This window comes from Akanthomyces muscarius, chromosome 1 (genome assembly GCF_028009165.1).
Source record: "Akanthomyces muscarius strain Ve6 chromosome 1, whole genome shotgun sequence".
NCBI lineage: Eukaryota > Fungi > Ascomycota > Sordariomycetes > Hypocreales > Cordycipitaceae > Akanthomyces > Akanthomyces muscarius.
This window is the reverse complement of record NC_079241.1, coordinates 5,261,261-5,288,202: the sequence shown is the minus strand read 5'-3', so window position 1 is coordinate 5,288,202 and position 26,942 is coordinate 5,261,261. Positions and strand designations below refer to the sequence as shown.

The following is a 26,942-nucleotide window of genomic DNA, read 5'->3' as shown; positions in this document are numbered from 1 at the left end:
CTCTGCTGCTAAAGTGAAGTTGCGTTTTCTCCCATGATTCCTCCGAGACTCTTACAAGTTTGCCTTAGTGCTGTCAGGAGAGACAGCCTCCCACAGTTAAGAGTGCCTTCCCGTAAGCATTGCCAGCGCTATTTCCACTTTTTGCGGCACCGTAGCGGCAAGCCTTCTACTATTTCCTAGCAAAACCCCGGCTCCTGGTCTATGATGATGGGTTCTTCTCCAGAAAACTTCAGCGCCATGAAGAGCTCATTGGCGGGCGGCCGACGCCAAAGTCTCACCATAACTGGGGCCAGGAGGCTCAAGGTAGAAAAGCACTTGGCGCTCTCGCTACTCTAATTGCAGTGGCTGCGCCTGGTTGATTTTCCAAGGCCGCAGACCCATTTTAGAAATTTTAGCACGCCGACAGGGCTCAACGAACTTTGCCTTGCCACGCTTGGTTGGTGGAGGCAACTAAACATCTCCTATTTCCTTCAACAGCCTCGAAGCTTAATTTCCAGAGACAGCTGTCGCGCAGGTCTTTCCCCGATCGGGCTGCCTGACGCGAGATCCAATTGTTTGAATATTTATTCCAATTCACGGCTATAGATTGCTACCGAGGTTATTGCGCCGGTTCAATTGCTATGCGACAGTTACCAGTCCTAGTGGGCATCGAGAGCGGGTATATGGAGGCCTGTAGGGCAAGCCACAGTGGCTTTACAAATTGACAGCATGTCGATATCAGGTCTATCAATGGTGAATACGTCACCACCCTTGTAGAGGTTTTGCCGCCAAAATAAGCCAATTGGCTGAATGGCCGCATAGTCACTGTTCATTTGCTAAGGCTAGCGTCACGGTTACCAAAGACGAGTTGCGCTGTTGAATATGTGATGTATGTACATGGTGGTTTTCTATACCTAGCCCTAAACGAACGGGCGGCAAAATATATACATGATAATACTGACATGAAATATGAAGATTGATTCCTTGGTCTCGTCAACAAAGGGTGCTTAGTTGGTGTCAAAGTGGTACAGGGTCTCGTCGACAATCTCATATTCAAGATCGATGTGGCCGTTCTGGCAAGCCAGAGGGGACAGCTTGCTGAGAGCAGAGTAGGAAAAATCAAGGCCAGCGGCACCGTTGGGGTTCCACTGGGAGTCGCTGCCGTGCGCGCAGCGCTCGCACCCGTCACCGATGAAGAAGGGAATGTCAGACTTGACGCCGTTGACGGTGACGATGACGCGCTTGCCGCAGTACTTGGCACGGCCCTCGGGGGTCTTGAGGGGCAGGTTGCTCATGGCGACGAGGTTGTTGGAGTTGACATCGTTGAGAGACTTGGCCGTGGACCAGTTGCACATAACAGAGCCAAGGTTCTGGTTATTGAAATCGGCACCGCAGGCCTGACGCTGCTGGATGTCGTAGTAGTAGGTGCCAAAGCCCTTGCCCTTGAAGATGGTAGACTGAGCAGAGGCGCCGGCAGCAAGAGCGAGAGCTCCGAGGGCACTGATGGTAAACTGCATCTTTTTGTAGTTGAATACAGGGAAACAGGGATCGATTTGGCTATCGGAGGCCGACGAGAGGCTGTTGTGATGGTTTATCCAGGCCCATAAGCTGGGGAAAACCTTTGCCTTTTTATATCTTGTGGCTTACTAGCCATGCCATGCAAAGGATTCGACAGTCCGACATTGCGCGAATATCTATCATTCGGCCCGGTCATCTTTGGGCTGGCAAAGGGAGCTGCGTTGAGGTCCACGATGTAGTACACACGTGCTCCATGGTAGAGCTGGGCACGGCGCATGCACTTTAGCAAGGTACCATCGGAGGATCCTTCTCCATCGGCAAAAGGCTAGATGTGGAAGTCAGACAGGAACAGGAGTCGAGAAGCCCCGTTTTTGACTTCAATAGGCATAAGTCGAATCTCAATTGGTCGTCTGGAGCATCAGCACCAGTGCCCATTTGGGTAGGTCGGCAAGACGGATGTGTGTTAATTGGAGGGGCGCACTATGCCGTACCAGACCAAAGTATCTCCGGTCAGCAGCAACGTTACCGGACGAATTTCTACATCGCAGACCGGTCGCCCTTAGAAGCTTTGCATCATAAGCACTGGCAGTGACCACTCAAGTCGCGAGTCGTGGGATTTCATGTTGCCTCATAGCGGCTAGTATTGCTGGTATTAGACTCCTCCGGCGATCATCGGCGAAGGCGTCTTTGCTAGTGATGCATGCCCGATATTACTGCCGAAGAATCCCAAACAGAACTAATACAGGCAAGCGCTGCCGTAAAAAATAATGCACGGGTGAAATAATTCTTACCAGCATAGAGTTCTGGCAATCTTGCCGAAGGATTGGATGCGGATTCGAGCCAAGCAGTTTACCCCAGTCAGGATTCCTTCGAAAACTAACGCTCTCAACAGCCGTATCGGCTCAAACAGGGCAAAGGACCATATCAGCAGGGCTCCTCGGCAATTGCCGACTATTATGGCGAAACTGATTGCTATTGGTGGAATGTATGATTGATGAGGAGGGGCTGCCAAGTACCTCGCGGACCACCTCTATGGGTACATAATGTGAGGGCTAGCCAACAATTGGGTGCTCTGTGAACACTCCTCCTTTCCTTCCTAGCCAGAGCGAGCTAGGCGGGGCAGTCTGATCATGCAGCAAGCCGCTTCACCCTAACTCCATCTGCAAACCCGTTTATTTACTCTGGGCTCCAAATCAATCTATCTTGATGCCGTGCTTCGGCCCCTCCACCGATGAGGGACAGGATATCTAGGCGTCCACGATCTGGAACTCAGTCTAATCCTGTAAGTATGTGGACGACAACCCACCCGCACGTAGAAAATCAAGAGTTTGAAAAATCATTCGTGTTCATTAATAGGCAGGCTTCAAGCCTACCGTGTGTATAAATATTCAGCCGAGCTTGGATATCTACATCGACCAGCCATGGAATCATTGAGCCCCAAAGTAACTCATAGCGTATGTCGTCCAAGACGTTGACTTGATAGACCTCGCAAAAAGGACATTGTAAAACACCATTTGCAAACAGTTTAGGTATCATTGGTATCATCCGTTCTCCGTTCCTTTCAATATTCGCCAAACCAGGCAGCAAACAAAGACAAATGTACTCCGCGCCGTCTATGCCCGAGCCCGATGCCGAAGCACAATAGCAGGCACTCGCATATGGCAGTGGCTTTGGGCCAGCTAGACTGTGTGCTCGGCACTCTTCTGCTTGCGCAGCTCCTGGGCGTGTTCGGACCAGGGGAAGTGAATTACGGGAACCTGGAAGAAGGAGTTGCTACATGTCTTGTTAGCCTTGCGTGCGTCGCGGAGACGAAAGAATTGTGTAACTTACGAGCTGTCCTGAATACCAGCCAGGGCGTTGTACCAGGCGAGGAAGGCAGCGAGGAAGCCAAACAGTCCACCGGTCTTCTGGAGGGCGAGGGCGGCCGTGGCGTTGCCCATGTTGGTAGCCATCTGCTCGGAAGCGAGGAACAGGAAAGCCAGATCAAGCGTGAAAAACAGCAAGAAAAGGGCCACGGTCGAACGCAGGGTGCAAAGAACCAGAAGGGTGGTGAAAATGAACCAGCCGAACAGGAAGAAACCCAAAACGTTTGCCGTTTGAGCCTTGGTGTATTCGTCTAGGACATGGAAGCCAGGAGTGAGGATAATGGCATAGGACAGCCAGAAACCGCCGTACGACGACAGTGCGGTGGCACCAAAAGTGTTACCAGTGGCCATTTCCCTGCAACAAATGTTAGTCATGCTGAATCCGGCGCCGCGACGAAGAGCACCAGTGCAACGTACCACATGCCAGCAAGTAGCTGAACAAGACCACCGTAGCCGAAAGCCAGGGACAGGACAATGTTGGGGGCGGAGGTATCACGGGTATGCATGTTCAGAGCAGACAGGACAAAGGTGGTCAGGGCGAAAGCAGAGAGACCAAGAGGAGCAGGGTTGGCGAGCTTGCGGTGCTCGTACGGCTGCCAGTTGCCGACTTGCAGAGCACCACCGAAGGCCTGAGTGTCCTGGCCCTCGACAAGTCCCCGGTAGTTGGGGTGCTGCCAGCGCGCGTGCGGCTGGTGATGGGTGGCGCCATTGGGAGCGACGTCCTTCTCAGCAGCGCTGGTGACGGCGGCGTCGTGAGCAGACATGATGTGTATTTGTCGTGGAGGCGGTATTGAGAGCACAAGTGGTATTCGGTCAACAAGGACAACAGAGAGGATGACAAGTCGAGATTTCCAAGGTGTACTGAAAACACCAACGAAGCTATGGAGTCTGAGCAAGAAGGGAGCAAGAGATAGGTCGAGGAGGGGTGGGGGACAGCCTTGCCTCTTATAAGCTGCTCGATATGCTCGGAGAAGCCCCCAGACCCCGGCTATCCATCTATAGCGTACATCCGCCCAGTAGACTGACAGATTCAGTCCCCCCCAGCAGCATGAAAACCCCAAAAACGCAGTGGAGGGGCAAAGCTCCGGAAGGAGGAACATGCAGACAAACACGGCAACACAAGCCCTGTCGCATTACGGGGCCGACACAAGCTATGTGGAATGGTGCTAGAGCTGGGGGGTGTGCGGTGATGCGGAAGCCGGGGTGGTGGGGTGGACTGTATCCGGAGCCACTGGCGTGATACAATACCCGTACACACAAGAGCCCATGGGTTGGGGTCGACTGATTTTTTCTTCTTCTGAACATTTTGTGCAAATGAAATTGGTTGCGGAGGCGGACTCTATGCCAAGGAGCAAGGCCAAGGGAGCAAAGGCCACATGGCGAGGGTTACGTACCGCCGTACCATGGGGTTGTGAATTACAAGAGCCGAATGTAAACAAATGTAGTAAACAGGTGCAGTCTGTCTGTCTCCCTTCACAACGGTACTCGGCCACTGGCTGCGACGTTGTGACGCCGACGACCTGGGCAGCTTTATGACGATCTCTCCCTCGGCTTGACTGCCAACCACAACTAGGCACCAAGTAACTAACGTCGGCCACCCACTTTCGGGTCCCCCCCCCTTTCGGGTCGGCCTTTTACACCAAAAAGTCGGTTTTTTGACCTATAATAGAGCTAGACTATAGGCAGATAAAATTATTTTAAAAATATAATAATTTTAATTTCTATATTGCTTATAAGAAAATAAGTTTATATTCTTAAAGCTATTTTTTAGATTTAGTTAGATTTTACTAAAGTAGTCTACATATAAACTACATACTAATTTTAAAAAAGTCTAGTACTCTCTATAATCTAGCTTAAAGAATAAAAAATATATAGTTAAAATATTTAAAATTTAAAGACTCTAATAATACTAAGTTTACTTCTTAAAAAAATTCTTTAAAGGAGATATAAAGAAAACTAGAAAAGTGGGGATAGTTTTTTAGAGACTTTCTTTATTTTATTTATTAAATATTATTTAAGAAATAATTTTAGACTTTAAAATATTATAATAAGAATTTCTATTAGATTTTACTAATTATAGATATTTTAGTAGATGTATAGCTAATTTTAAGAATTAGTTAATAATAAAAATATATTTACTAGTAAAATGTATGTGTTTTTTTTTCTTTAACTTTATAGAATTAAGAGAATTAAGTAAAATTATATTTAGGTCTAAAACAAATCTGATAATTAAGAGACATCTAATTATAAGATTACTATATTTAATTTATAATATTATCTACTATAATAGTACTACTATTGTCCTTTAAAAAGTGTATCTTTTAGCGTTTTTTGGTGTAAAACGCTGACCCGAAAGCGGGGGGGACCCGAAAGTGGGTGGCCGACGTTAGTTCAAGTCGACCAGGAAGCCGGCTGGCAGAAAAAAGGACTGCTACTGGTGGTTCGCTCGTCTTTCCGAGGCCAGTTACCGCCCTCTTGTCCGTGGACTGAGCACAAAAATTGGGACGAGTCAAAAAGAAAAGAAAAACACGTCGGGGGTGGCAATGCGAGCCACTACCAATACGGCCAGGCTGCCAGGGTCCCTCTGTTTTGAACAATACAGCGCAACGATCATCGTTTCGGAGCACCAGAACCGCGCTACTTTGGCCCCCTCTGCGGGGAGCAGCGCGGCCTCGACACCGGCAGCTCTCCGCTGCTTGACGAATTGCGTCGTCAAGACATGGTGCTGAGTGGACGATCCCCGAGCTTCCATTGGGCGGAGAGCTGCGGCTGCTGTGACCAGGACGCCATGAAGCAATATAATACCCTGAACGGTGCAGCGACCAACTAATTTTGCAAAAAGCGGATCGCGAGAAACGGAGGAAATGGTGGTAAAGGGCAAAAGAGCCGAACATGAGCTGACAAGTCACTCGCTTACCCTTGCATTTCATGATTGGGGTTTGAAAGTCGCACTGATGCTTGCGCTTTGCACCACGGTATTTATTTGAGGAAAGACTACGGGTGTTTTTGCACCAGCTGCAACGGCCCGGCGTCAGGCCCAGGATCATGCTATAAAGTAAAACGAAGAAAACACTTGCCATGCACAATCCCGGGAGCGACCGAGTCGAAGGCCACCGTATGCGAGCACATTCCCACGGCTCAGCCGTACATGCGAGCAGCCACTTGAGCTTCAATTGGCATCGTCCCTCGCCAGCTTCGCGGCGTCATTCTGGACTGACTTTGAACGAAGGACTTGCACATTTTCAGTCAAGGGCGTCGCAGGAGGATTGCTTGGCTGCCGCCGCCGCCGCCACCCCATGTCAAAACAATGCGGAGAAAGGGAGAAAAAAAATTGCTATCGCCGCAAAATCGCTTGGCCAAACGCCATGTCACGATCGCGGCTTGCCCGACTTCGAATTGAGCTTTCATAGACTCCGGCGCGAGGCTCGACCGGGCGGCCACAATGCAAGCAGTTTGACGGCTGTGTGGTCTTTTTATTCAAATCGCTTCTGGCCAATGTTTTTTCAAGGCAGATTTGCCCATGCGTCGTTGTGCGACCGTCACCGCAGGTTCAGCTTTTCAATTGCGTGCTTGCAGCTGCTGCGACGGGCGACTTGCAACCCCGGAAGCCTCGAGACGAGGCGTATAATTCGGACATTCGTTCGAGCGGTGTAAAAGAAGAACGGTTTGCTTTTGCTCCAGTTGTTTAGCGAGTTCGGGGAATAAAAAGAAGACAAGAACCCAAGCCCCGGCACGGGAAACGAGAAACGTCCTCCCTTGGTGACTCGGATATCTATGAGACCACATCTCATCTGTGCCTCCCTTCACAAAGCTCACATGGTCTGATTAGGCGCTGCGCTGGGCACAAGACCCTCAATTGCAAAATGCATGTCTCTCAATTGCAACACCCACGTTGTTGCAACTGCAGGCGCGCACAAAAGGCCGCGGAGCTTTGCGACCTGTTAATTTGCGACTGGCGGTATCCGTAGAGACAAGAAAGCCCTGGTCGTGTCTAGGGCAGGGCTGTCATTCTTGTGCTTGCGAGTTTTGGGAGCATGCATCACGATGCTGTGTCCCACGTCCCTGAACCACTAAACCCCGAACTTCCGACCGCCGCCCCCAAAGGTCGCGAGAGGAAGTATCGCCGCAAGCTTTCCTTTGAACTTTGTGGGGAAAGCTAATTGGACTGGCTGGCTCCATTCCGTCATTCATTCGACAAGATCGTCCGGCAGACCACTGTGCCGTGGGGCCTCGCAGCTCTGGCGTTGCACTCTCTGGTCGTCCGCGTCGCCGCTAGCAACTCTGCTCCAGATGCAATGCAAGAGCTAAACTAATCACGACTAGGTGACTTGCTGACTAGCAACTAGCAATACCTCTCTTTCCCGTTGGAGTAGCTGCGCACTGGTATTACCCCAGTATCTTTGGGTAGCGCACTTTGCTCTTTGCACTAATTACATCACTCGCGATCTAAGAAAATCAAATCATTTGTACAGGTTGTACAGGGGGGAAACGTGGCCAGCCGGGGGGGCGCATCCTCGGGCGTAGGTCAGAGCCCGGAACTGAAACTATTTTCGTAGGCATTGCCGAAGGAGCCAGTTGCTGCGTGTGGTGTATATTATGTCTCGGCCCTGCAGCAGCAAGGGTGCTGTTGGCTGGCTTTTCCTTTTCTCGTTGCCGAACTGCAGGCTGCAGAAGATAACAAGAGCCGAACAGCCAGGGTCTGGCGCGCTCATGCAGGCGGCGCAACACGCCTGTTACCACTGCGCAGCGAGCGGGTTTTACGGTTTTACCCCAGGCCTCTCTTTCGTCAAAGAGACAGGAATACGCGATCCCATGTCCTTGAGTGGAGCAGCTCTTCAGCCTCTCGGAAAGTGAAAAGGCGAGAGGCGAGTGTACTCAGTAGTTAACGTTAGTAGCGGACTACAATCCCCCGGACTGGGCAAAGTACTCAGTTGGTTTCAGTTCGTCCTAGCAGGGGATTAGCTGGTTAGTGCGCTTCTCTCCACCAGGCTTCTTGTGCTCCATCCTGGTCGGGCGAGCGGCGAGGCTGGATGGCATGATGGACTCGCTGAACGATTGAGATGTCGAGCCTCCTTCTTTGGACTCGGCCTTCTTCCATTGAGCCTCCTGAAGAGCAGAGGCGCACTGGGCAACCTTGTTTCGAGTCAAGGCAAGAAGCAGGGGCCACGCTTCGTCCACACTGTATGAATAGTCCCTGCAGCCGCACACTTCTGCCCAGTTGACTGACAGCCAGCCACGATGGCCACCAGCAGCGTAGCTTTCTTCATGCAGAGATGCGGAGGTCGGCCTCCATCAAACGGCTTGCTGTTATGGACAATCACGGGAGTCAGATTCGTGGGCGCTAATGCGAGCCTCCTTCGCCGCCGCCTTTTCCCTCCCCCGGTCATTGATTGTCGGCCTTTCTCCATCCACATGTCTGTGCCCTGACACGGTCGCCCGCCGCCCGGTAGATCTACTGGTAGAATCAATTGCGTAAATATTGGAGCGCGCAGTGTTGTTGCTGTGCGGAGACTGTACCACAGCACTCTGATTTCTAACGTTCCGCGGAAGTTTTGGGGAGAAAAAAGTGGCATGTAGGTGATGAGACCTCCCTCCTGCTACCCTTGCTTGCCGATGGCTGTCAGGCTCATCCAGCCATGCGGAGTCGCTGGGGCAGGCAATGACTTAATACAGGCATGTTCCGCAGCTCCAGCATGGGGAAAGGCGCTCTGATTCCGAAGCACACATGTATTCCGCCTATCAGTTAACACGCTGCCTGTGCTTTCTTCTGCGTTGGATTCGATTTGCCGCTGCTGCGTCAACCCTGAGCGAAGGCAATAGCCAACATGCCTTGGTCAGAATTGCACAGAAATACATAATGTTACTTATCAGGTAGGAAGGTACGAATCATTCGGCGCTCGTTGTACAATTGACGAGGTCGGAGGGCTGTATGCAAACTACGGTCAGAACGCACTACAGCATCGACCCTGTCCATCCTGTCGGTACGCACTCAAAAGCACTGCTGCATGGATGCCGAATAGGCTCGCATTCATTACAGAAAAACGGACACCGATCAAGTCGTCATATGCAGCAGCGGCCCTGTGCTTTGAACCCATTCCTACAGTACATGTGACCCTCCCTTCCTTGGACAGCTAGTCATTAGCTAGCTTGCAATACCTTTTAATCAGCAACATCACTCTCCGGCCGCGGGCCAGCGGGCATCCAGTGTCAACAGTACATGACAAAATGCCATCATCGGCCTCTTAGCTTGGGGAAGATGGTGGGGGGCGTGTCTGTAGAGCGAGCTAGCGCTGCGCCGACCGCGATGCACCAATGTCGCGGCGGTTCAGAGGAGCCGAGTGTTTGGTCCAAAATAATTAGAAGGGGGGGAGCGCCAGTCTGGCTAGCACCAGTACCTACACTGCCAAATCTTGCCACGCTTCCATTCATCCGAACACTTGTCCGTGCACCAGCACGCTACACCCCAGTTACCACACAGACGAAATGTCTTTGACCCTGTAACCCGACCCAAGGGGAAACTTTAATAACTGGTCTTATTCTAATGTCGTCCGTACTCGTACCTTGCCGCATAGGCCTTATGGAGGGCTGGTGGATGATGTGAACTGCCACAGAAAACATTACCAGAGTACTGGGGGCCAGTCACTTGTCTCAGTGTTTCAAAGCTGCGGAAATGAAGGGCCAAAATATTGTTCATTTGCCTCGAGTCCCGCGTCTTCCGGGGTCTAGCTAATGCCGATTTGGGAGTATATCGAAACGACATACATCGAGCCAGGGCTGTATTGTCCAGACCAGAATGTTTTAAAACTTGGCTCTGTTGAAAAATGGTCCTCCGAGGCTCAGCATCACGTCTCTAGACAACTCAGCACTGTCAATCGATCTAGATCAATGGCTGCACACCTACCAACATGCAATCAAGATCTGTCGTTATGGTACACACCCCAACACCACCCATGGTTGTGCGTCTGAGTGATGTGCTGTAGCTAGGCCGGTATGGAAACTAGGGTTGTACGGGTTCTATTGTGTATCCATTCCTGTTGCTCACTTATAAATGGGTTCTTTGTTGCCTGTTCTGCCAAGTCCGCGACCTGCTAGGGTATGTTCAATGCACGCCGGAGCTAGGCTGCGTCGAGCAGATAGGAGAGATTAGAAGTCAGAATAAGGTACCTAAATACTCGGTTCTCGATAACAAAGATATGCTAGTTCTTCCACGGATCGTGAGGTCGTCAATTATATGCTGGCCTCTGACGGGCAAGAAGCCGGTTCAAGCTAGAAAAAACCACTGAACATACTTTGATAAGATTCTGCCAATCTTCCCATCGTACCATTATCTGTCCAGAATAACCCCTTAAATGATAAGATTGCATCTAGGGCGTATAATCCCTCTCCCAGTCTACTGCCAGCAAGGTCTTGGCGCCACGCCCTCGCTCGTCGCCGGCAGATGCAATTGAGCGACCGTTGCCATTCGGGTATGGCTAATGCAACGCCAGTAACTCGGCCAAAGTTCCGTACTTCGGCTTTGCTCTATATCGATCTGCGCTGCTGTAAATTGATATTGCCCAAGTGCCGCCGCAATAATCTGAGCTGTCGCCGTGGCATATTGCCGAACAAGCTGTCGCTGGTAGAAGCTGAACACTTTCTGCCATTGAGTGTCCACACCAGCACTCTTTACCGTCTTCCGTACCTGCAGTGACGAATCCATTTGACTTGCAAAAGTCCATGCATCTCCTATTGGAAACATCTCCACGAAAAAAACCCTTCGCGCCACCACCTTGAACGACTCTCGCCGGCGAATCACTGTAACAGCCCAGATATCTCCAGTCGTTGGAGCCTGAAGCGTGTGAATTTGCTCCGTGTATGTTGTACTTCTTACTATAACTATGATCGTTTCGGCTTGGCTCCTCTGTCGGTTTCGAGTACATAGGTATTCCGTCAGCACCCGGCGTAGGCTCTGTCAACTGGCGTGACTGGTCTGCAGCACATTCCGTTGTCACTGCAATCGGGCTGGTAAGCTTTCGCCCTTCGTATCCATAGCTGGATGGGATTTCTTCTGGCGGTTCCGTAGCGCAATTGTCGCATGGACCAGAAGAGTAAGCGGGAGGCGCTTCACCGGGGCATGAGCAAACCGGGCACGCTGCATTTTGAGCAGACGGATCTGGCTCGGTGTGCCCATTTGTGGAGCTAGGCACTGATTCCTTGTTAGTAATTGGGAGTAAGAGTGAAACATGATTCTTACGAGGTAGATTTGAATAAGCAGGAGGTAGAGTTGATGTGGAACTTGTCGGGAGCTGCTGGCTATCGGGCTGATTTGATTGTACAGGTACGTCGCCGACAAGTGTATCTGCCGTGCATTGTGGTGCGCCGTTTCCGTACGCTGGAGGTATGCTACTAGGCAAAAGTGAAGAAAAGCTATATCCGGCCGTTGGTGGTATGGTCATTACAGTCCATTCCACTGCACTGGTCGTCTCTGATATGTAACTTTCGGGAGGGCGCGATGACGAGGATGGAAACCTTGGGCTGGTGTAACCACAAGGAACGATAATCTCGTATGACGTGCCCGAGATCCATTTCGAAATCGTACAGATTGGAAGGGCAAGATGGCCTCCGGCCGCACACATGAGTCCCGCCACCTGGCTCAGAACATCGTACAGCTCCGTGCTGGCCAAATATATCTCGGAGTTGATCATTTCGCCCACAAATACTCCACCATGCCAGATCAAGGTTCCCATGATGCCATTGATATTCTGAGTGTCCGCAATGCGGGACTGTTCAACACGTTTTCCGAGCGCGGTCGCAATGGCTGGCAAGATCAACGGTAGTATATCAGTGGTCGACGCGGATGAATGCTCTGTCACGGTAGTAATAGCACCTGTGATGCCCATACTGTCAATAGGAAGGGCGCCCAGAATTGTATCAAGCAGTCTCGCGCCAGCACCGGGGTCAATGAAGCAAACTTGACCAACGATGTCGGAGAGCATACCGAGCAGCGACGGCTGTCCCGCCCACAAGATGGAGTCTTCGATATACTGGCGGTTTTGCCTTGCTTTGATATCTGGCTTCTGGATGTCGGTATTATTGTGTGGCGATTCACCGCTGGCTATGACCTTTCGAAAAGCCTCGGATAATGCCATCAGCGGATCAGCGGGCACAGGGTTTGGCGGAGATGATGAATAAAATTCCGTAGGTTTATAATTCGTCTGGCCAACGTAAAAGTGTGACATCACGCCAGTAAGGCCAGTAAGGCCACCGAGTAGGTCGACTGGAGATTCGAGAGTGCCAGGACTTGCCGTAGTTGTGGTGATTGTCGGCCAACCTTGGTGGGTTGATTGAGAAGGCCACGAATTTAGCTCAAGGTACGATTCCTGAAACTGTTAGATACATGTTTGACGACTCGATGTCTCGCCTGTCTCATACCTTTGCCTCTCTAGAGACCACTTCCTCACTGTCCAGTCCACGTTTTGCTGGTGGCGCCGATGCCTCAGTACGAGTCCAGGTGCTGACAACCAGTGTAGTGCATAAAATGCCAACCGCTAGAAAGGCCAAGCTACCATAAACAATACTGTGTCGTCGAAGTGTGCGTGAGCATGCTCGACTAGGCCATTTCTGACTGGCCGTGTGATGTAGTGGCAGAGTCATGGCGGAGTTGGTTCGGGTTGGTCTATAAGATACGATCCAAGAAGAGTCCAAAATCGATCCCAAAAAAGCGTGGTTTGTTGAAGTGTTGTAGAAGAAGAATGAGAGGTTGAGGAACGATTGACGAAGGTGCTCGGTATTTGGATCTCGCTTCAGCCCCGGGAAGGAGCATCAGTATACCCAGACGCGAGTTCATTCTTGTCACATACCGTGGAACAATTCCTAAAAATCCTGCAGCACAATTTTGCCTGTTTTTAATTGTTCTTTTCTTTTTCCCGGGGGTTTTTTTGGCCCTTTTCTTCATCAACTCGGCGTGTCTGTATGCCAAGTTTGCATCCATGGCAGGTAGAGTGTGTCCATTCTTATGTGGTGAGAGCGATGAGAGCATGGCTCAATTGACCCAAATTTCCTCGTCATCGGTCGATACGTCGCCATTATCGATCATTCGTGGATTCTTCATAGCCAGCTCTCTTCGAATTTTTTTTGGCATTAATTTTTGTAATATTATATTTCACAGTGAGCCAACACCGATTACATGAGGAGGAGGAGGTACGTACCGACGCAGTGGGGTCTTGAGGGGCCAGCCAAAGCGACCCCAAAAAAATTTCGAGGCTAGAGATTAGATAGGCAGGCCAAGATATTTTTTTTCTCTTCAACCAGCAGCTGCACTTCGTCGCGATCCTGTTTGTGCACATAGTAAATTGCACTGCTGCAGACCGGCGACCGTGACAATGACGGCCATAGACATTCACCGCTGTCGATTCGTGCCGTTTCAGCCCTCTGCGATCAACGCCGTTGCCTTTTCCCACCCGAGAACCAGAGACAGCAAGCATGCTGCCATTGCCCGACTAGCCGTTGGCAGAGCCAATGGCGACATTGAAATCTGGAATGCCGCCGCTGGAATCTGGCACCAGGAGCTCGTCATCCGTGGTGGCAAGGACCGCAGTATCGATGGCCTTGTCTGGATCAACGAGCCCGACCAAGATCTCGGCGAGGGCCGTATCCTAATTGGCAAGTCCAGACTTTTCAGCATCGGCTACACTTCGACCGTTACCGAATGGGATCTCGAAACAGGAAAGCCCAAAAGACATGCTAGTGGCCAGCATGGTGATATTTGGTGCATTGCTGCTCAGCCCGCCCTCATCGACGAACGAGGGTCGTCCGTGACCGACACCCAAGGCTCCAACAAGCTTGTTGCCGGCACCATCGACGGAGAGCTGGTCATGTATTCTGTCGAGGACGACGATCTTCGCTTCCAAAGAATTCTCGTCAAGTCGCCCACGAAAAAAGCCCAAATGGTCAGCATCATCTTCCAATCGCGCAAAGTCGTCATTGTTGGCTGCTCTGACAGCACCATACGAGCCTACGATATCACCAAAGGACATATGTTGCGTCGCATGACCCTCGGGTCTGACCTCGTCGGTGGTTCAAAAGATATCATTGTCTGGTCTGTCAAATGCCTCCCCAACGGCAACATTGTTTCTGGCGACTCAACTGGCCAGGTATGCATCTGGGACGGCAAAACCTACACCCAGATGCAAAGGCTGCAGAGTCATAAGCAAGATGTCCTGAGTCTCGCCATCAGCGCTGATGGCAGCACAATCATGAGCGGTGGCATGGACAGAAGAACCGTGCTCTACAAGCAAAACTCTGGAGCAGGCCAGCGCTGGGGCAAGGTTTGGGGGCGCAGATATCACGAGCATGACGTCAAGGCTATGGCTACATTCGAGCACGCCCGCATCAGCGTTGTTGTCTCTGGAGGCCCTGACTCGAATCTCGTCGTTGTCCCACTCAAAGAGATGGGCCGTGAGAATCACAGAATGGTCAGCAGTCTTCCCCAACAGCCGCCTCTCATCAGCGCTAGCAAAGCACGATTTATGGTGAGCTGGTGGGATCGTGAGATTCATCTGTGGCTATTGCAGCAGTCTGCATCCGACCTCACGAAGCTTAACGGCGACAGCGACTACGACATCAATCAAAACCGACGACTACTCAAAACAATTGTCGTCAAGGGAGACTCGAACATTTCGTCGGCCAGCATCAACGCGGACGGCACCCTGCTTGTCGCATCAACATCCACTGACGTCAAGGCCTTTGCGCTAGAACACTCCAACCCTATAAAACCCGCCGATGTTACACTTTCTTCTCTCGAATTACCAGAAAGACTCACCAATCTCGGCGCCAGCCGTGTGCAAATATCGCCTGACGGATCCTGGCTGTGTTTCGTGCAAGATGGTTCGCGCGTCGTCATTGCCAGCATCACACCTGACTCTGGCAGCCACACAATCAGTACATCGCGTCATCTTCGTCGACTACACCGCTCCGTTCCCAAATACATCCTAAACGGTGGTCTGGGCTCGTATGAAAGAAATGTTACCCACATCTCTTTCAGCCCAGACTCCAAGCTGCTTGCGGTCGCTGACCTGGCTGGATACGTTGACACCTGGGTGCTGCGTGTTCCGGGAGATGCTACTGCCAACGGGCATGCAAATGGTAATGAAGACGGCGACGCGTCAGCTTCTGACTCTGATTCATCAGACGACGACGTCGAAAGTACCGGTACAAGTGAAGTTGGACGATGGGTTCGCAACCCTAATGCTAAACTAATGCCCAAACTGCCTGCAGCCCCGTCCGTCCTCGCATTCTCGGATAGTGTTCCCGGGCAAGGAGACACCGAGGACTATACTCTGGCAGCAGTTACGTCGTCGTGGAATGTCGTCGCATTCAACGTGCTCCAAGGATCCCTGACCCCCTGGTCCCGCCGTCATCCTCGCAAGGCTCTCCCCGGGCCTGTTCACGATTTGCTAGACTTGGCCAAGGGCGCCTTTTGGCAGGGACCTAGGTTTTGGATCTACGGGGTGTCGTTTCTTTTCATGCTTGACATGAGCCAAGATCTACCGGCACCAGAAAAAGATGCAGGTGACCAGCTCGTGCCAGGTACAAAGCGCAAGCGAACGAATGCTACCAGCGGTGCTGGTGGTCGCATGGAAAAGGAGGGTCTAAAACCGCAGCAAATACGCAAATATGCGGCAAATAAGTGGGAGGATGTTGATGTTGACGGGCCCAGCCTTAGCGGCGAGAATGACAATGACAGCGACGACGACATGATCGATGCCACAGATAGCGAGCTTACGCAACTTCGCAGCGCCACGGCTGCGAGCGGAACACAGTCCGGAGGGGCAGAGGATGAGAGTGGGCGGAAGAAGTGGTGGATTACATACAAATATCGCCCTGTACTAGGTGTCGTTTCTTTCAGCGGTCAAGAGGGCTTGGAAGTGGCACTGGTTGAACGTCCGACATGGGATATAGACATGCAGGATAGCTACTATACCGGCGAAGAGTGGGAGAGGAGGTAGCGCGGTCTCTGAGCTAGGGTAAAAAAGTGATTCAAAAAAAAGCCGACGAGTAGGTGGCAAGACATTTAGAGGGCCGAGATCTATATGGGAGGCCACATCCGCCGTCAGGGTATGAGGTATTTCGGTGTTATGGGCCATCGCATTACAAATACAAGAACTGTACAATGAATTGCATACTTTGGAATAGAATACATGGCATCTATAAGGCAACGTGATGCGTCGAAACGTGCGTGAGGCCACAATTTTGTGCCCGGACTCCGTTCTTGGGCAATGCGAACAAGGTCGGATACTGCAGCTTCGGATCCCCATCGCAAAAAGATTATTCGACATTGCTGCCATACATTATTCGGGTTGTACTTAGTACACTGGTTTCACTTAGCTGCTACTATTCTACGTGGAGAGTTTGCCAATGAGCAGTTCAAAGTCCGTGGCCTAACAAACGATCCTCGTGAGCAAGCCACTGCTCGCATTCTACGTGCCATCCGCCGCGTAATGAGTCAGGACATATTTCCCAGATTAAGCATGCACATGATTTAACCCACTTATCACATGGGGGCGTATTTCATGGCTAGTAAGAAGGTGCAAAGAAGGCTTTTGGGTACAGTACCGTCGGGGACAACGCGCGTCCCGAGGCTCGACCCGCCGTGCATCATGAGACTGCGCAGCAAAAAAAAATCCGGAGCCTGTCACCACTGTTCCGCAAGAAGTAGGTTCATGCAAGAAACGCTCTTGGCGGCTTTAAATGTAAGTTATGAAGAACATTGGGCGTGAGTGGCAGATGTAAGCAAAACAATATATACGTCGTGAGATGGAAACTCGTAATGGTGTGGTGAATTTCGTGTATGACGGCCAAGAGCAACACATTAGCTTATTACCACAGGAGTCGTGTTACTGCTCTCAAGAGGGAAAACGAGGTCGCAGGTAAAATGTTGCTTCGTGTTTGCTAATAAGCATGTGCGGGTTGTGGGCAAAAGGATGCATATCAGTTTACGTTGCCCGCGCCGCTCGACCGCATAGCCCGTCACCGCAGTCGGCAACTGATGGGTCTACAAATCAGCAGCCACCTGTAGAATTATGCATCGCTGTCATTATTTATTATAATCGGCCGGTCGGAAACGGCAGCGCGCGCAACGTGGCAGGGCTTCAAGCTTTGGTGGCTGCCAAGAGGTCTCAGAGCAAACGACGATTGCGAGAATTATACTTATTCCATAAGTCAGTGGGTGCTGACCCGTGGGAACGTAAAGTTGGTGGTTACGCAGAGCAATAAGAAAGCAAAGAAACCCCAACAATCGGTCGGATTTGAGATGACGCGGCCCTGCTCAAGCTTACGGGGGTGCAGCCCGAACGCACGGCTTCGCAGAGGCGAGTCGGAAGGGCGAAACGCACGGGAAGCCAAAGCCTTAGCAGGAAAAGAGAGATTCTGCGAGAGCGAGGTTAGATAGAGTTGCGGTTCGGCCAGATTTGCCAAGTGTGCCTCAACTCCAACGGATTTTGTCTCGCAGTCGCGGAGAGACAGCACGGAGATGAAGCAACCTAGCGCGATTATGGTTCGGCGTTGAAGGGCATGTGGGACGGGGAACGCTACGAGAGGTCAAGGGGTTGCAGATCCGTTGTTGGTACAGTGGCAAGTGGGCCGAACTGCAAGCAGGCAAAAATTGAATTGCCCATGGAATTACGCATTCATGCTGGATGGAGGAGTGCGGATTGCGTGTTCGTCGTGAGCCGGCTGTTCTAATTGTTGTGAGTTTGGTTCCCAGGGAACACATGGACTGCGAGGCCAAGGCTGGTATGTAGATCCGCGGAAAATGGTACAGAATGTACTCGGCCTAGAAAAATGGCAGAAGGGCTCTGCAACAGCGCGCCGGAATCATTGTAGAGTTATCCGGTGTGCAAGCCAAACCATAGGCGGAAGGCTATCTATCTCATCGGTGGCCCACAGCAAGGCTTCAATATGATGCAGGGAGACCAGCAGCGGCCACGTTGCTTTGGAATACTGGTATGCACCAGGGCCGGATGCTACCCTCCGATGCATGATAGTTGAGCGCCCCGATTCAATACTGGGTAGACTTGCACATCACGAGCATTTGGCAGCAACGGGTTGACAGTGGCGGTGCCGTCGTCAGTTGCGTCGTCGTCACCCGCCCGCCAAAGGGAGTGATCGACGAGGCAATGGACAGTGCGGGATACAGTGCAGAATACGAATGACACAGTGGATTTACAATGGCGCTGCACCATAACTGGGCCGTGTGGGAGCAGAGCACTCAGCCGGTGGAAAGTGGCTGATGCTGATCCAGCGCAAGAGGGGACCCCTGGACAGGTTGGCAGGGCCAGGCACCGCCACAGGAAAAAACAAGCATCAGCAAGTAAAAGCGAGGATTTGGATGGGCCGGTCGGGTTACTAGCGAGTGGTGAGTCTGGGCAGACTTGGCATCGCCAGAGCTTCTTTTGTACGGGGGCTGCGACAAGGGTTGCAGGGCCAGAATGTGTGTTAAGGCTGGCCGAGACCTCCATTATGCGCCTGCGCCCGTTGGTTTGCTGGGCTGGGCAACTGTAAAAATCTGAGTGGTCTCCGGATACTTTGGTGCCACTGGAAACGGTGGTAATCAAGTGCCTCGTCATCGTCCCATTGGGACCGAGTCGGCAACGCCACCAGCAGTGCGAAGGTACTAGTACCCGCTTGAAGGGGGCGGTGCTGGATCTGGAAAAACTTGAGCTGTGGGTACTTTTCGTACGGAGATGTAAGTGAGGTGTACTTCTGACGTAGGTACCGTTCTGGTGGTGAGGGGCTGCCTCCCACCGCACTGAAAGCCGGCCACCAGTCGCTTCCACAGGGCATTACGAGGGCCGGCCGCAGGTAGAAAGCTGCGCAAAAGACTACTCGCAGATGAGATGCTGGAAAAGATGATGCAGCAGAGACTAGATAGAGAGGCTTTGGTTGAGTGTCTTTCTTCATTTAATTTATTTTATTTGATGTCTTGATCAAATCCGGGCTACTCTGCGGCCTTCAGCCTGCTCTGCAGGTACCTCTACTTTGAGGCTGCGTAGGCCAGGCCCAGTTGGACCCACCCTGGAGGATTCAGCATCCCCCCATTGGCCAGCCCCCAACAGCTGACGCGTAAACTCCCAGCGATGGCAAGCAGACGACGCACACGCCTTCTCCCGAGACAGCCAGCGCCCCCCAGTCTTGCCAGTCAGTCCCTTTCCACCAGCGCCAGCGCCCAGTCAGGTCCAAGTGGACTGCTTTTCAATCCGCATCTTCCTGACCACCACCACCACCACCGAACCTGGTCCTCGTCTTCCTCATCCAACAACCCATCGCCGAGCGGACGATTCCAACCTTTGCGAAAGAGTGCTTTCACGCTCTCCTTTCTGCATTCCCTCGACAAAACGACTTGGCTGTCGTCTCTGGGTCTCATCTGCACGACGCATCAAGCGCAACGATCCACCCGCTTGTCTTGTCTTCGACGACTACGCAAGTCCTAGCCCTAGCGATTCCAGCCTGGTCCGTGGCAAACTCAGGCATACGTAGTACCTGGCTTACGACTACTCATTACGCCTATCGGATTCGACTGGCCAACCCCGACGACAACACCTTTATACAACATCGTCACCTTTAGACGACAACACTCGCTTCCTCTTTCATTCATATTCTCCCTGCCGTCCGACACATCGACTCGCTTCCCTTCCTGTCTTCATCCAACATCCACTTCCTCACAAACCATGGCCGGCAGAAGCGACCCCTTCAGCCCGGCCCCGACCGATGGCTCATACGGCGAAGAATGGGCCCACGATTTGCGCATTCGATTCGAGAGTCTTCTCCGCGACAAGCGCATGAATGATTTGCGCTCCAGCTCTCGACAGCCGACACCCAGCGCCTTCGAGCGAGCCTCCAGTGTCGGTCTACAAGGACCTTCGACTCCCATGAGCGACCGCCCGATGATTTCTGATACACCTGTCACGCCACCCTCGTACTCCTCCATCAGACATCTGCCCATCATTCCCTCGGCGCCGACCGCTGGCGACCGCGAGTCCCAGAAATTCCGCAACCTTCTCATCAGCCTGTCACTCACCCCCACCAAATACGAGAACCCCGGTCTCCTCGATGAGGCGCTCCAGATCATCCCTCTCGATCGCATCTACGGCGAGGCCGAGGAGGAAACCCAGGTTCTTCAGGCTGAGGCCGAGAGCATGGGCGACGGTCGTAAACCTGAATGGGGCTACCAGGACTGCGTCATCCGCGCTCTGCTCCGATGGTTCAAACGTTCCTTCTTCACGTGGGTCAACAACCCACCCTGCCCTGTCTGCCTGTCTCCCACCATCGCCCAGGGCATGACGGCACCCACGCCCGAGGAGAGTGCTTGCGGCGCCCTTAGAGTCGAACTGTACAGATGCTCCGCTCAGAATTGCGGTGCCTATGAACGATTTCCACGATACGGTGATGTCTGGCGACTACTCCAGACTCGACGCGGGCGTGTTGGCGAATGGGCCAACTGCTTCAGTATGCTGTGCCGCGCCGTTGGTGGCCGCGTCCGCTGGATCTGGAATGCTGAAGACCACGTCTGGACTGAGGTGTATTCGGAGCACCAGCGCAGATGGGTCCACGTCGATGCCTGTGAAGAAGCCTGGGATAACCCGCGCCTCTATGCCGAAGGCTGGGGCAAAAAAATGTCCTACTGTGTCGCCTTCTCCCTGGACGGCGCCTCAGATGTGACGAGACGATACGTCCGCAAGAACGAAAACGCCAGCGAGCGCAACCGTTGCCCTGAAGAGGTTATGCTCTATATCATGCAAGAAATCAAGACGATCCGCCGGCAGAACATGAACAAGGACCAGCGGTTCCGTCTTGAAAAGGAAGACCAGATGGAGAACGAGGAGTTGCGCGGTTTCGTCGTCGCCTCGATTGCCCAGGCCGTTACTGACCTTGTCCCTGGGTCCAGCTCTACGTCTGGTGCCAGAGTCCATGGTGCCCACAGCCAAGACACAAAGCTGCCTGCAGAGCAGCCCAGTCACCAATCTGGCCCATCGGACTGGGTCATGACTCAACCGGACGGTGGCCCGCGTTATCAACCACGCGATCCCAGCCACCGACGACAGCTGCCATAAGGAAAGGCGCCAGTGTATACCATCACCGGCGACACTTGTGGTAACGAGTTGTGGCGGGTCCAAACATAATTTTCTTGCACATATACAGTACACACCAACTGGGTTTGCGGCACAAGATGCCGTTAATGATTACTCCCTCTGGCCTATTTATTACAGCGACCATGATATACGTCGTCTACCACATGTCATGTTGAACACAACTGACTCGAACACTGTTTCTTTTTTGATGCATCCAACTCATACAAAAGCCGTCTTTGCATAGATTCTGACGTCTTTCTTGACCCACAAGCTGGGCCGGGTATTTGTACCATGTTAATTTTTATTTTCCTTGGTCTGGGTTATTCGGAAAGACGGTCTCAGTCTCTGATGAATATCTTGCGGATGACATTGGTTTATTCTGTCTTTTATTTCTGTTTTTCTATGTCTTTTTGGCACTTTGAGGTCTGGGCTGAGCAGCAAAGCAAGCTCTCTGGCGTTTGGGGTTTTTTTATTGCATGGTTAAGCGAAGCAGTATCATACTGCGTTGAATCGGAGGGGGTATGGCACCAGTAGCTGACTGGAAGGGCCATTTGAAGATAGTTGAAGACAATAGACTTGCCGTGCGCGCTTGTCCTTGAATGCTCTGTTTCTATCGTCTTGAAAGCAGACCGCGTGTTAAGCCTCGTGATTGTGTAATACTGGCCAGTTCTACCCTGATCTGAAGTGAGAAAAGTACTGGCGACTCGTGAGTCGGGTGACTTTGATGCTAGCGTCGACTATGGGCATGGCTGAACGTTGGGCCATGGAACCATCAACATCACTTGAATAAAGTACTTGGTGGATCATCTGACGTCAATTCACACGCTTCACAAAAAACTTTTACATGGTCCATACCATTCAAAAAGGTTCTATCAGTGTTGCAGGGACTTGCGCGTTCCAGGCAATCTTTACGAGGACTGTTTGCGCTCCTCACTTACAAACGCGTTCACCAGAACCCCTGGACGCGGCATCATCGCCAAAGCCTTCACAGAATACGCAGCACCACAACAATGAGCACCAGCGCAACGCCACAACGCCGGAAAAGGGCACTTTCTGATAGCTCCGTGGAGATTGTCGAGGTTCGCAGCGTCGGCAAGAATAAGAAGAGGCAGAAGACGACGGAGAAGCAGCCCACACCACCGCCTGAGCCCGAGGAGAAGCGCCGGCGGGTCTTTCGGTCCGCGCCGCCAAAGGCATTCAACGCCGTTTGGCAGCGCGCCACGTCGGAACGCTTCTTCGTGCTGAAGCGAGAGCGAGACGATGCGGGGGACTGCCCGCAAGAGCTTTTCCAGCTGGCGGGGACCACGGGCAACGTGTACTCGATCCAGATATCGCGAGAGCCCTCGTGCAACTGCCCGCATGCGCTCAAAGGGAATCAATGCAAGCACACCATATATGTGCGTTTTTTGGTTTACTCATCACACCACTTATTGCAACATTGTACGAAACTAACCTCCCTTCAGATATTGCATCGTGTTCTCAAGGCCCCGTACCACTTGGTCTACCAGCTCGGGCTCCTCAGCAGCGAGCTGCGGCAAATCTACGACAAGCTCCCGCAGCGCGGCGCCGACGATGACGCCAAGAACCGCAAGGCGGTCGAAGGCGAGTGCGCCATCTGCTACATGGACCTCGACCAGAAGGACAAGAAGAGCACTGTCTGGTGCCGCGCAGCCTGCGGCCAGAACCTGCACAAGGTGTGCTTCGACACGTGGGCGCGGACGTGCAGCGGCTGCGCCGTGACGTGCCCACTGTGCCGGAGTTCCTGGGAGATGGACGAGAGGACAGACGCAGTGGCTTCGGTAGACACGAGCCGGGGCGTGGAGGGCGAGGACGGCTATCTCAATGTGGCCGACCAGCTTGGCATCAGCGGTGAAAGAGGTACGTTGACTCGCCGCGTATACTTTGACATTGAGGTTCTCTCTTGCTAACTTGTATTCTATTACAGATGACAGCTCGTATCATAACCGATACTGGGACCATATGGAATCAAGAATGGAAAGATATTACCGAGGGCGACGACGTAGGTATTGATGAAATATAGGAGACTTCGCCGATTCCTTTTTGTCGCCAATCCACTTGTATAACCAATGCGGCTGAGTAAATTAGACAATCCTACGGCTCATAAATTCTCTCCGCTCCGCAGATGCATGTCCGCACAGTTCGGCGTGGAATTGGGCGGCAAGTGACCCCGAGGCGCCGAAGGGGTCCGGGGAAACACAGAAGATAAATACAACCACGCAGGTCGTCTACACGGAGGTATACCCTTGCCATGTCTTCAATAATACCGTAAGTATTTTTTACTTGGCATCCACCGGCCATCATGGAGCCTATACCGCCCACCATGCGTGCGCTCATGGCGTCATACGAATGCAGGCCTAAAGACTATGTCATTCAAGATATTCCCACGTCGACGATTAGCTCCCTACGCAGGTAATTCTGCGTGTGCACGCCTTTAATTTCACGCCAGCCGAGTTTCGCGGCACTGCTGGCGAAATGAAACTCATCTTCAAGCCAGTGTAAGGTCGATACGCTCTTCACACCTCACACCTCTGTATACCTGGCTGACGCGCCGCCCTCATCCCCAGGTACCCAAGCCAGCTCGCGATGGAAAGCTCTGGTGAAGTCGTCGCCGTCGGATCCGCCGTCAAAAACTTCAAGGCCGGCGACGCAGCGTACGGCGTCTCCTTTGAGAAGCCCGTCTTTCGCGGGCCCCCGGCGGGGCTCGCCTCCGAGTACGCTGTCCTGGATGAGCGGATGCTTCTGCCGAAGCCGACGCACCTCTCCTTTGCCGACATGGCGTGCCTGACGGGCGTGACGGTCACGGCGGTGCAGGCATTTCGGCGCGGGATGCGGCTCTCGGGCCAGCAATCGCTGGAAGGCAAGACGGTCTTTGTCGGCGGCGGGCCCAGCGCTACGGGCTCCGTTGGCGTGCAGTACGCCAAGAATGCGCTCGGGGCCGGCACGGTCATCACGACGCTGTCCACGGGCAAGATGGCTCTGATTGACGAGCTGCTTCCGGGCGTCGAGGACGAAAAGATTGATTGTACAAAGACAAAGGTGGCGGAGGCGGTGCCAAAGGACAGTGTGGATTTCACGTACCACACGCAGGCCACGGCGCCGCTCAATGAAAGTGTCGGCATCACGAAGCCAGGCGCCGGGGCCCTGATCAATATCGCAGGTATCCCTGGAAAAGAGATCGTTTGTGAAATGATAGGCGCGGATAGATTCCCCTGGTGGCTTGGCATCGCGCTCGAAGTTGTGCATCCATGGTACGAGTGGCTGCTGCTCGGCAGCAATGTCAAGTACACGATGGTTTCCGGATCGCCAGACGTGCGCAAGGATCTGGAAATAGCGGGCGAGGCCATTGCGCGCGGCCAGGTCAAGGCTGTGCCGACTACGGTGGACTTTGACGACTTGGAGGCTGTGAGAAGAGTGTGCAGCATGGCTCATACAGGAAAGGGCGGCGTAGGACAGATTGTCGTGCGGATTCGACGAGCGCTACATATGGCATGGCCGTAGGGCAAGCTTAAGAATCGGAAAGTGCATGTTGGTGTTGGCGTAATACAATTTCATTGATTTCTTTCTAGGAGCTAGGCTCCTCGCCAATCTCCTTGAGCTCTTTGCGGCCCATGGCGATGAGCTCGTCATTATCAAGTGTGTCCTTGTCAAAGCCGTGTACCGCGGCGCTAAGAGCAGCGGCGCCAATCTCACGAATGTCGATGAGTGGGAGGCCAATCACGCTGCCGGCGACGCTGGCAAGCATGCCGGTGACGAGGCCCATCCTCTCAGGCGACTTGACCAGGCCGAGGCGCAGGAGGCACGTCTCCATGATGCCGCCAGACTCTTTGGCGGCGTCTAGGAGCTGCGTTTCGATGCGTCCCTGTTGTTTTTGTGTCAGTGTGCCACCAATTGACCAATTTTAAATGAGAAAAAGAAATCAAAGGTTACTCACTCGCATGAGGGTATAGTCACCAAGGATCATAGGCTTCTTGGTCTGGTCCCGCTCTGCCTTGGCGCCGCTGGCATAGACGAAGCGCAAGGGCTTGCCGCCTTCGGGCCGTGGCAGCTGCTTCAGCGTGTCGAAGCCCTTCATCACGTAGTCGATACAGATTTTCTTGACCACTTCAAAGTCCATCGACTTGGATGCGCTCGGCGTGATGGCCAAGAGCCTGGGGAGTGCCTCGTGTCAGAGGAGACCAGGAGTTGTACACAGGACGAGGATATAAAGACACTTACCAAATACAGGCATCGGCGCCGGAGAGCTGGCTTTTGACATCATCTGGGTAGTTGGTGAAATCTTCGAGGGTGACTGATTGGAACTTTTCGAGAGCCGGCGCAGCGGTGACGCTCTTTGGTGGTGGCGTGGGACGCCGGCCGAGCGCGACGACGGAGGTAATCGACTTGTGAGAGAGGGCTTGGCGGATGACTTCGGTGCCGATGAGGCCGGTGGCACCGACGACGATAAGCTTCATTGTGCCTGCAGAATGTGATTCTAGTTGAGTTCCCCGATTCTTGGTTGGATCTGGATGAGAAGGATGTGAAAAGAACAACAAAAAAAGCTCCGAGAGAGTGAGACAGACTTCATGCTCGCGGGCCGGATTTAAGGGCCAGAGTGCCGGAGGTTGATGGGCCTGAATCCAGCGATCGCCGGAGGTGACGACGGCGCTAGCGACAAGGCTGGAGCCACCCTAGGCGATGGGAGGATGCCAATGCTTACAGGCCAATCGCAGCGCTTTGGTTGTTTTGGGGCTGCTCTTTGGAGGCCAGATGATCGACTGACCGTCAACTATCCTCTGCAGCTGGTAGTAGGTTACGCAAAGGCACTCCTTGCCTAGCATTGTTAGCGGATATGCGTTGCTACCCAGCGTCACGGCGCACAGAATGATAGAATACGGTGGCGAATCAATTCCGTCTACAGTCCCAGGTGTAATGTAGCCGCAAGATGCGCCTGCACACCATGCGGCAATGATATTGAGATGGCTCCGGCTCTGCATGAAGGCAACGCTCACGGGACTCACCTGGGTGCCTGACGTGAGGAAGCGCGGTGCCTTATATCAACTCTCCTATGATAAAGCAAAAACAGATCTCTCTGTTTTGTTGCTTCTACTTGCTCGAAATCTAAAAGCAACAAAGACTTGACTGTGCAAATGTGGCAAGCGGCAGACGCGAGAGAATAGCTGAAGTGCTGTGGTGGGACACTCGGGAAGTACACGTCTCTTGTCCTTGGTGCTCCAAAATACATCGACATGGCTATTCCGGTGATTATCAAGGACAGCTCTGGTTGTCCAATTGCAATCCTTCGCAAAGCCGCGGATCGACCTACAAGGTTCACTTTCCGGTCGATTTACCTCATATCGGCTACGAGATTGACAAGTTAAACGTGCGGTTTATTACCAAACACGGCTTAGAATATCAAAAAGGCCTCTTGTCTGACGAAGACGCCGAGAAGAAGCGGGAGCATCAAAAAGCGAAA

At 52.6% G+C, this 26,942-nt stretch overlaps 8 protein-coding genes across 8 annotated transcripts; 3 read left to right on the top strand and 5 right to left on the bottom strand.

Moving 5' to 3' along the window:
- Positions 1-986: 986 nt before the first annotated feature.
- LMH87_006787 (uncharacterized protein) lies at positions 987-1,496 on the bottom strand (the record flags this gene model as incomplete). Its single annotated transcript, XM_056204728.1, has 1 exon — positions 987-1,496. One exon carries the CDS (start codon positions 1,494-1,496, stop codon positions 987-989), a length of 510 nt encoding a protein of 169 aa, XP_056060056.1.
- A 1,680-nt stretch (positions 1,497-3,176) lies between these two features.
- LMH87_006786 (uncharacterized protein) lies at positions 3,177-4,126 on the bottom strand (the record flags this gene model as incomplete). Its single annotated transcript, XM_056204727.1, has 3 exons — positions 3,177-3,270; positions 3,328-3,717; positions 3,780-4,126. 3 exons carry the CDS (start codon positions 4,124-4,126, stop codon positions 3,177-3,179), a joined length of 831 nt encoding a protein of 276 aa, XP_056060055.1.
- Positions 4,127-11,349: 7,223 nt separating this feature from the next.
- LMH87_006785 (uncharacterized protein) lies at positions 11,350-12,995 on the bottom strand (the record flags this gene model as incomplete). The annotated part of the gene is made up of 3 exons (XM_056204726.1): positions 11,350-11,540; positions 11,941-12,721; positions 12,774-12,995. The coding sequence occupies 3 exons, from the start codon at positions 12,993-12,995 to the stop codon at positions 11,350-11,352; spliced, it is 1,194 nt and encodes a 397-aa protein (XP_056060054.1).
- Positions 12,996-13,723: 728 nt separating this feature from the next.
- On the top strand, positions 13,724-16,348 carry LMH87_006784 (uncharacterized protein; the record flags this gene model as incomplete). The annotated part of the gene is made up of 1 exon (XM_056204725.1): positions 13,724-16,348. One exon carries the CDS (start codon positions 13,724-13,726, stop codon positions 16,346-16,348), a length of 2,625 nt encoding a protein of 874 aa, XP_056060053.1.
- A 1,170-nt stretch (positions 16,349-17,518) lies between these two features.
- LMH87_006783 (uncharacterized protein) lies at positions 17,519-18,028 on the bottom strand (the record flags this gene model as incomplete). The annotated part of the gene is made up of 4 exons (XM_056204724.1): positions 17,519-17,548; positions 17,604-17,768; positions 17,823-17,881; positions 18,025-18,028. 4 exons carry the CDS (start codon positions 18,026-18,028, stop codon positions 17,519-17,521), a joined length of 258 nt encoding a protein of 85 aa, XP_056060052.1.
- A 2,040-nt stretch (positions 18,029-20,068) lies between these two features.
- LMH87_006782 (uncharacterized protein) lies at positions 20,069-21,451 on the top strand (the record flags this gene model as incomplete). Its single annotated transcript, XM_056204723.1, has 1 exon — positions 20,069-21,451. The coding sequence occupies one exon, from the start codon at positions 20,069-20,071 to the stop codon at positions 21,449-21,451; it is 1,383 nt and encodes a 460-aa protein (XP_056060051.1).
- Positions 21,452-22,479: 1,028 nt separating this feature from the next.
- On the top strand, positions 22,480-24,988 carry LMH87_006781 (uncharacterized protein; the record flags this gene model as incomplete). The annotated part of the gene is made up of 6 exons (XM_056204722.1): positions 22,480-22,866; positions 22,933-23,347; positions 23,415-23,493; positions 23,629-23,755; positions 23,900-23,985; positions 24,055-24,988. The coding sequence occupies 6 exons, from the start codon at positions 22,480-22,482 to the stop codon at positions 24,986-24,988; spliced, it is 2,028 nt and encodes a 675-aa protein (XP_056060050.1).
- Positions 24,989-25,052: 64 nt separating this feature from the next.
- Positions 25,053-25,941, bottom strand: LMH87_006780 (uncharacterized protein; the record flags this gene model as incomplete). The annotated part of the gene is made up of 3 exons (XM_056204720.1): positions 25,053-25,349; positions 25,422-25,638; positions 25,706-25,941. The coding sequence occupies 3 exons, from the start codon at positions 25,939-25,941 to the stop codon at positions 25,053-25,055; spliced, it is 750 nt and encodes a 249-aa protein (XP_056060049.1).
- Between the last annotated feature and the right edge of the window lie 1,001 nt (positions 25,942-26,942).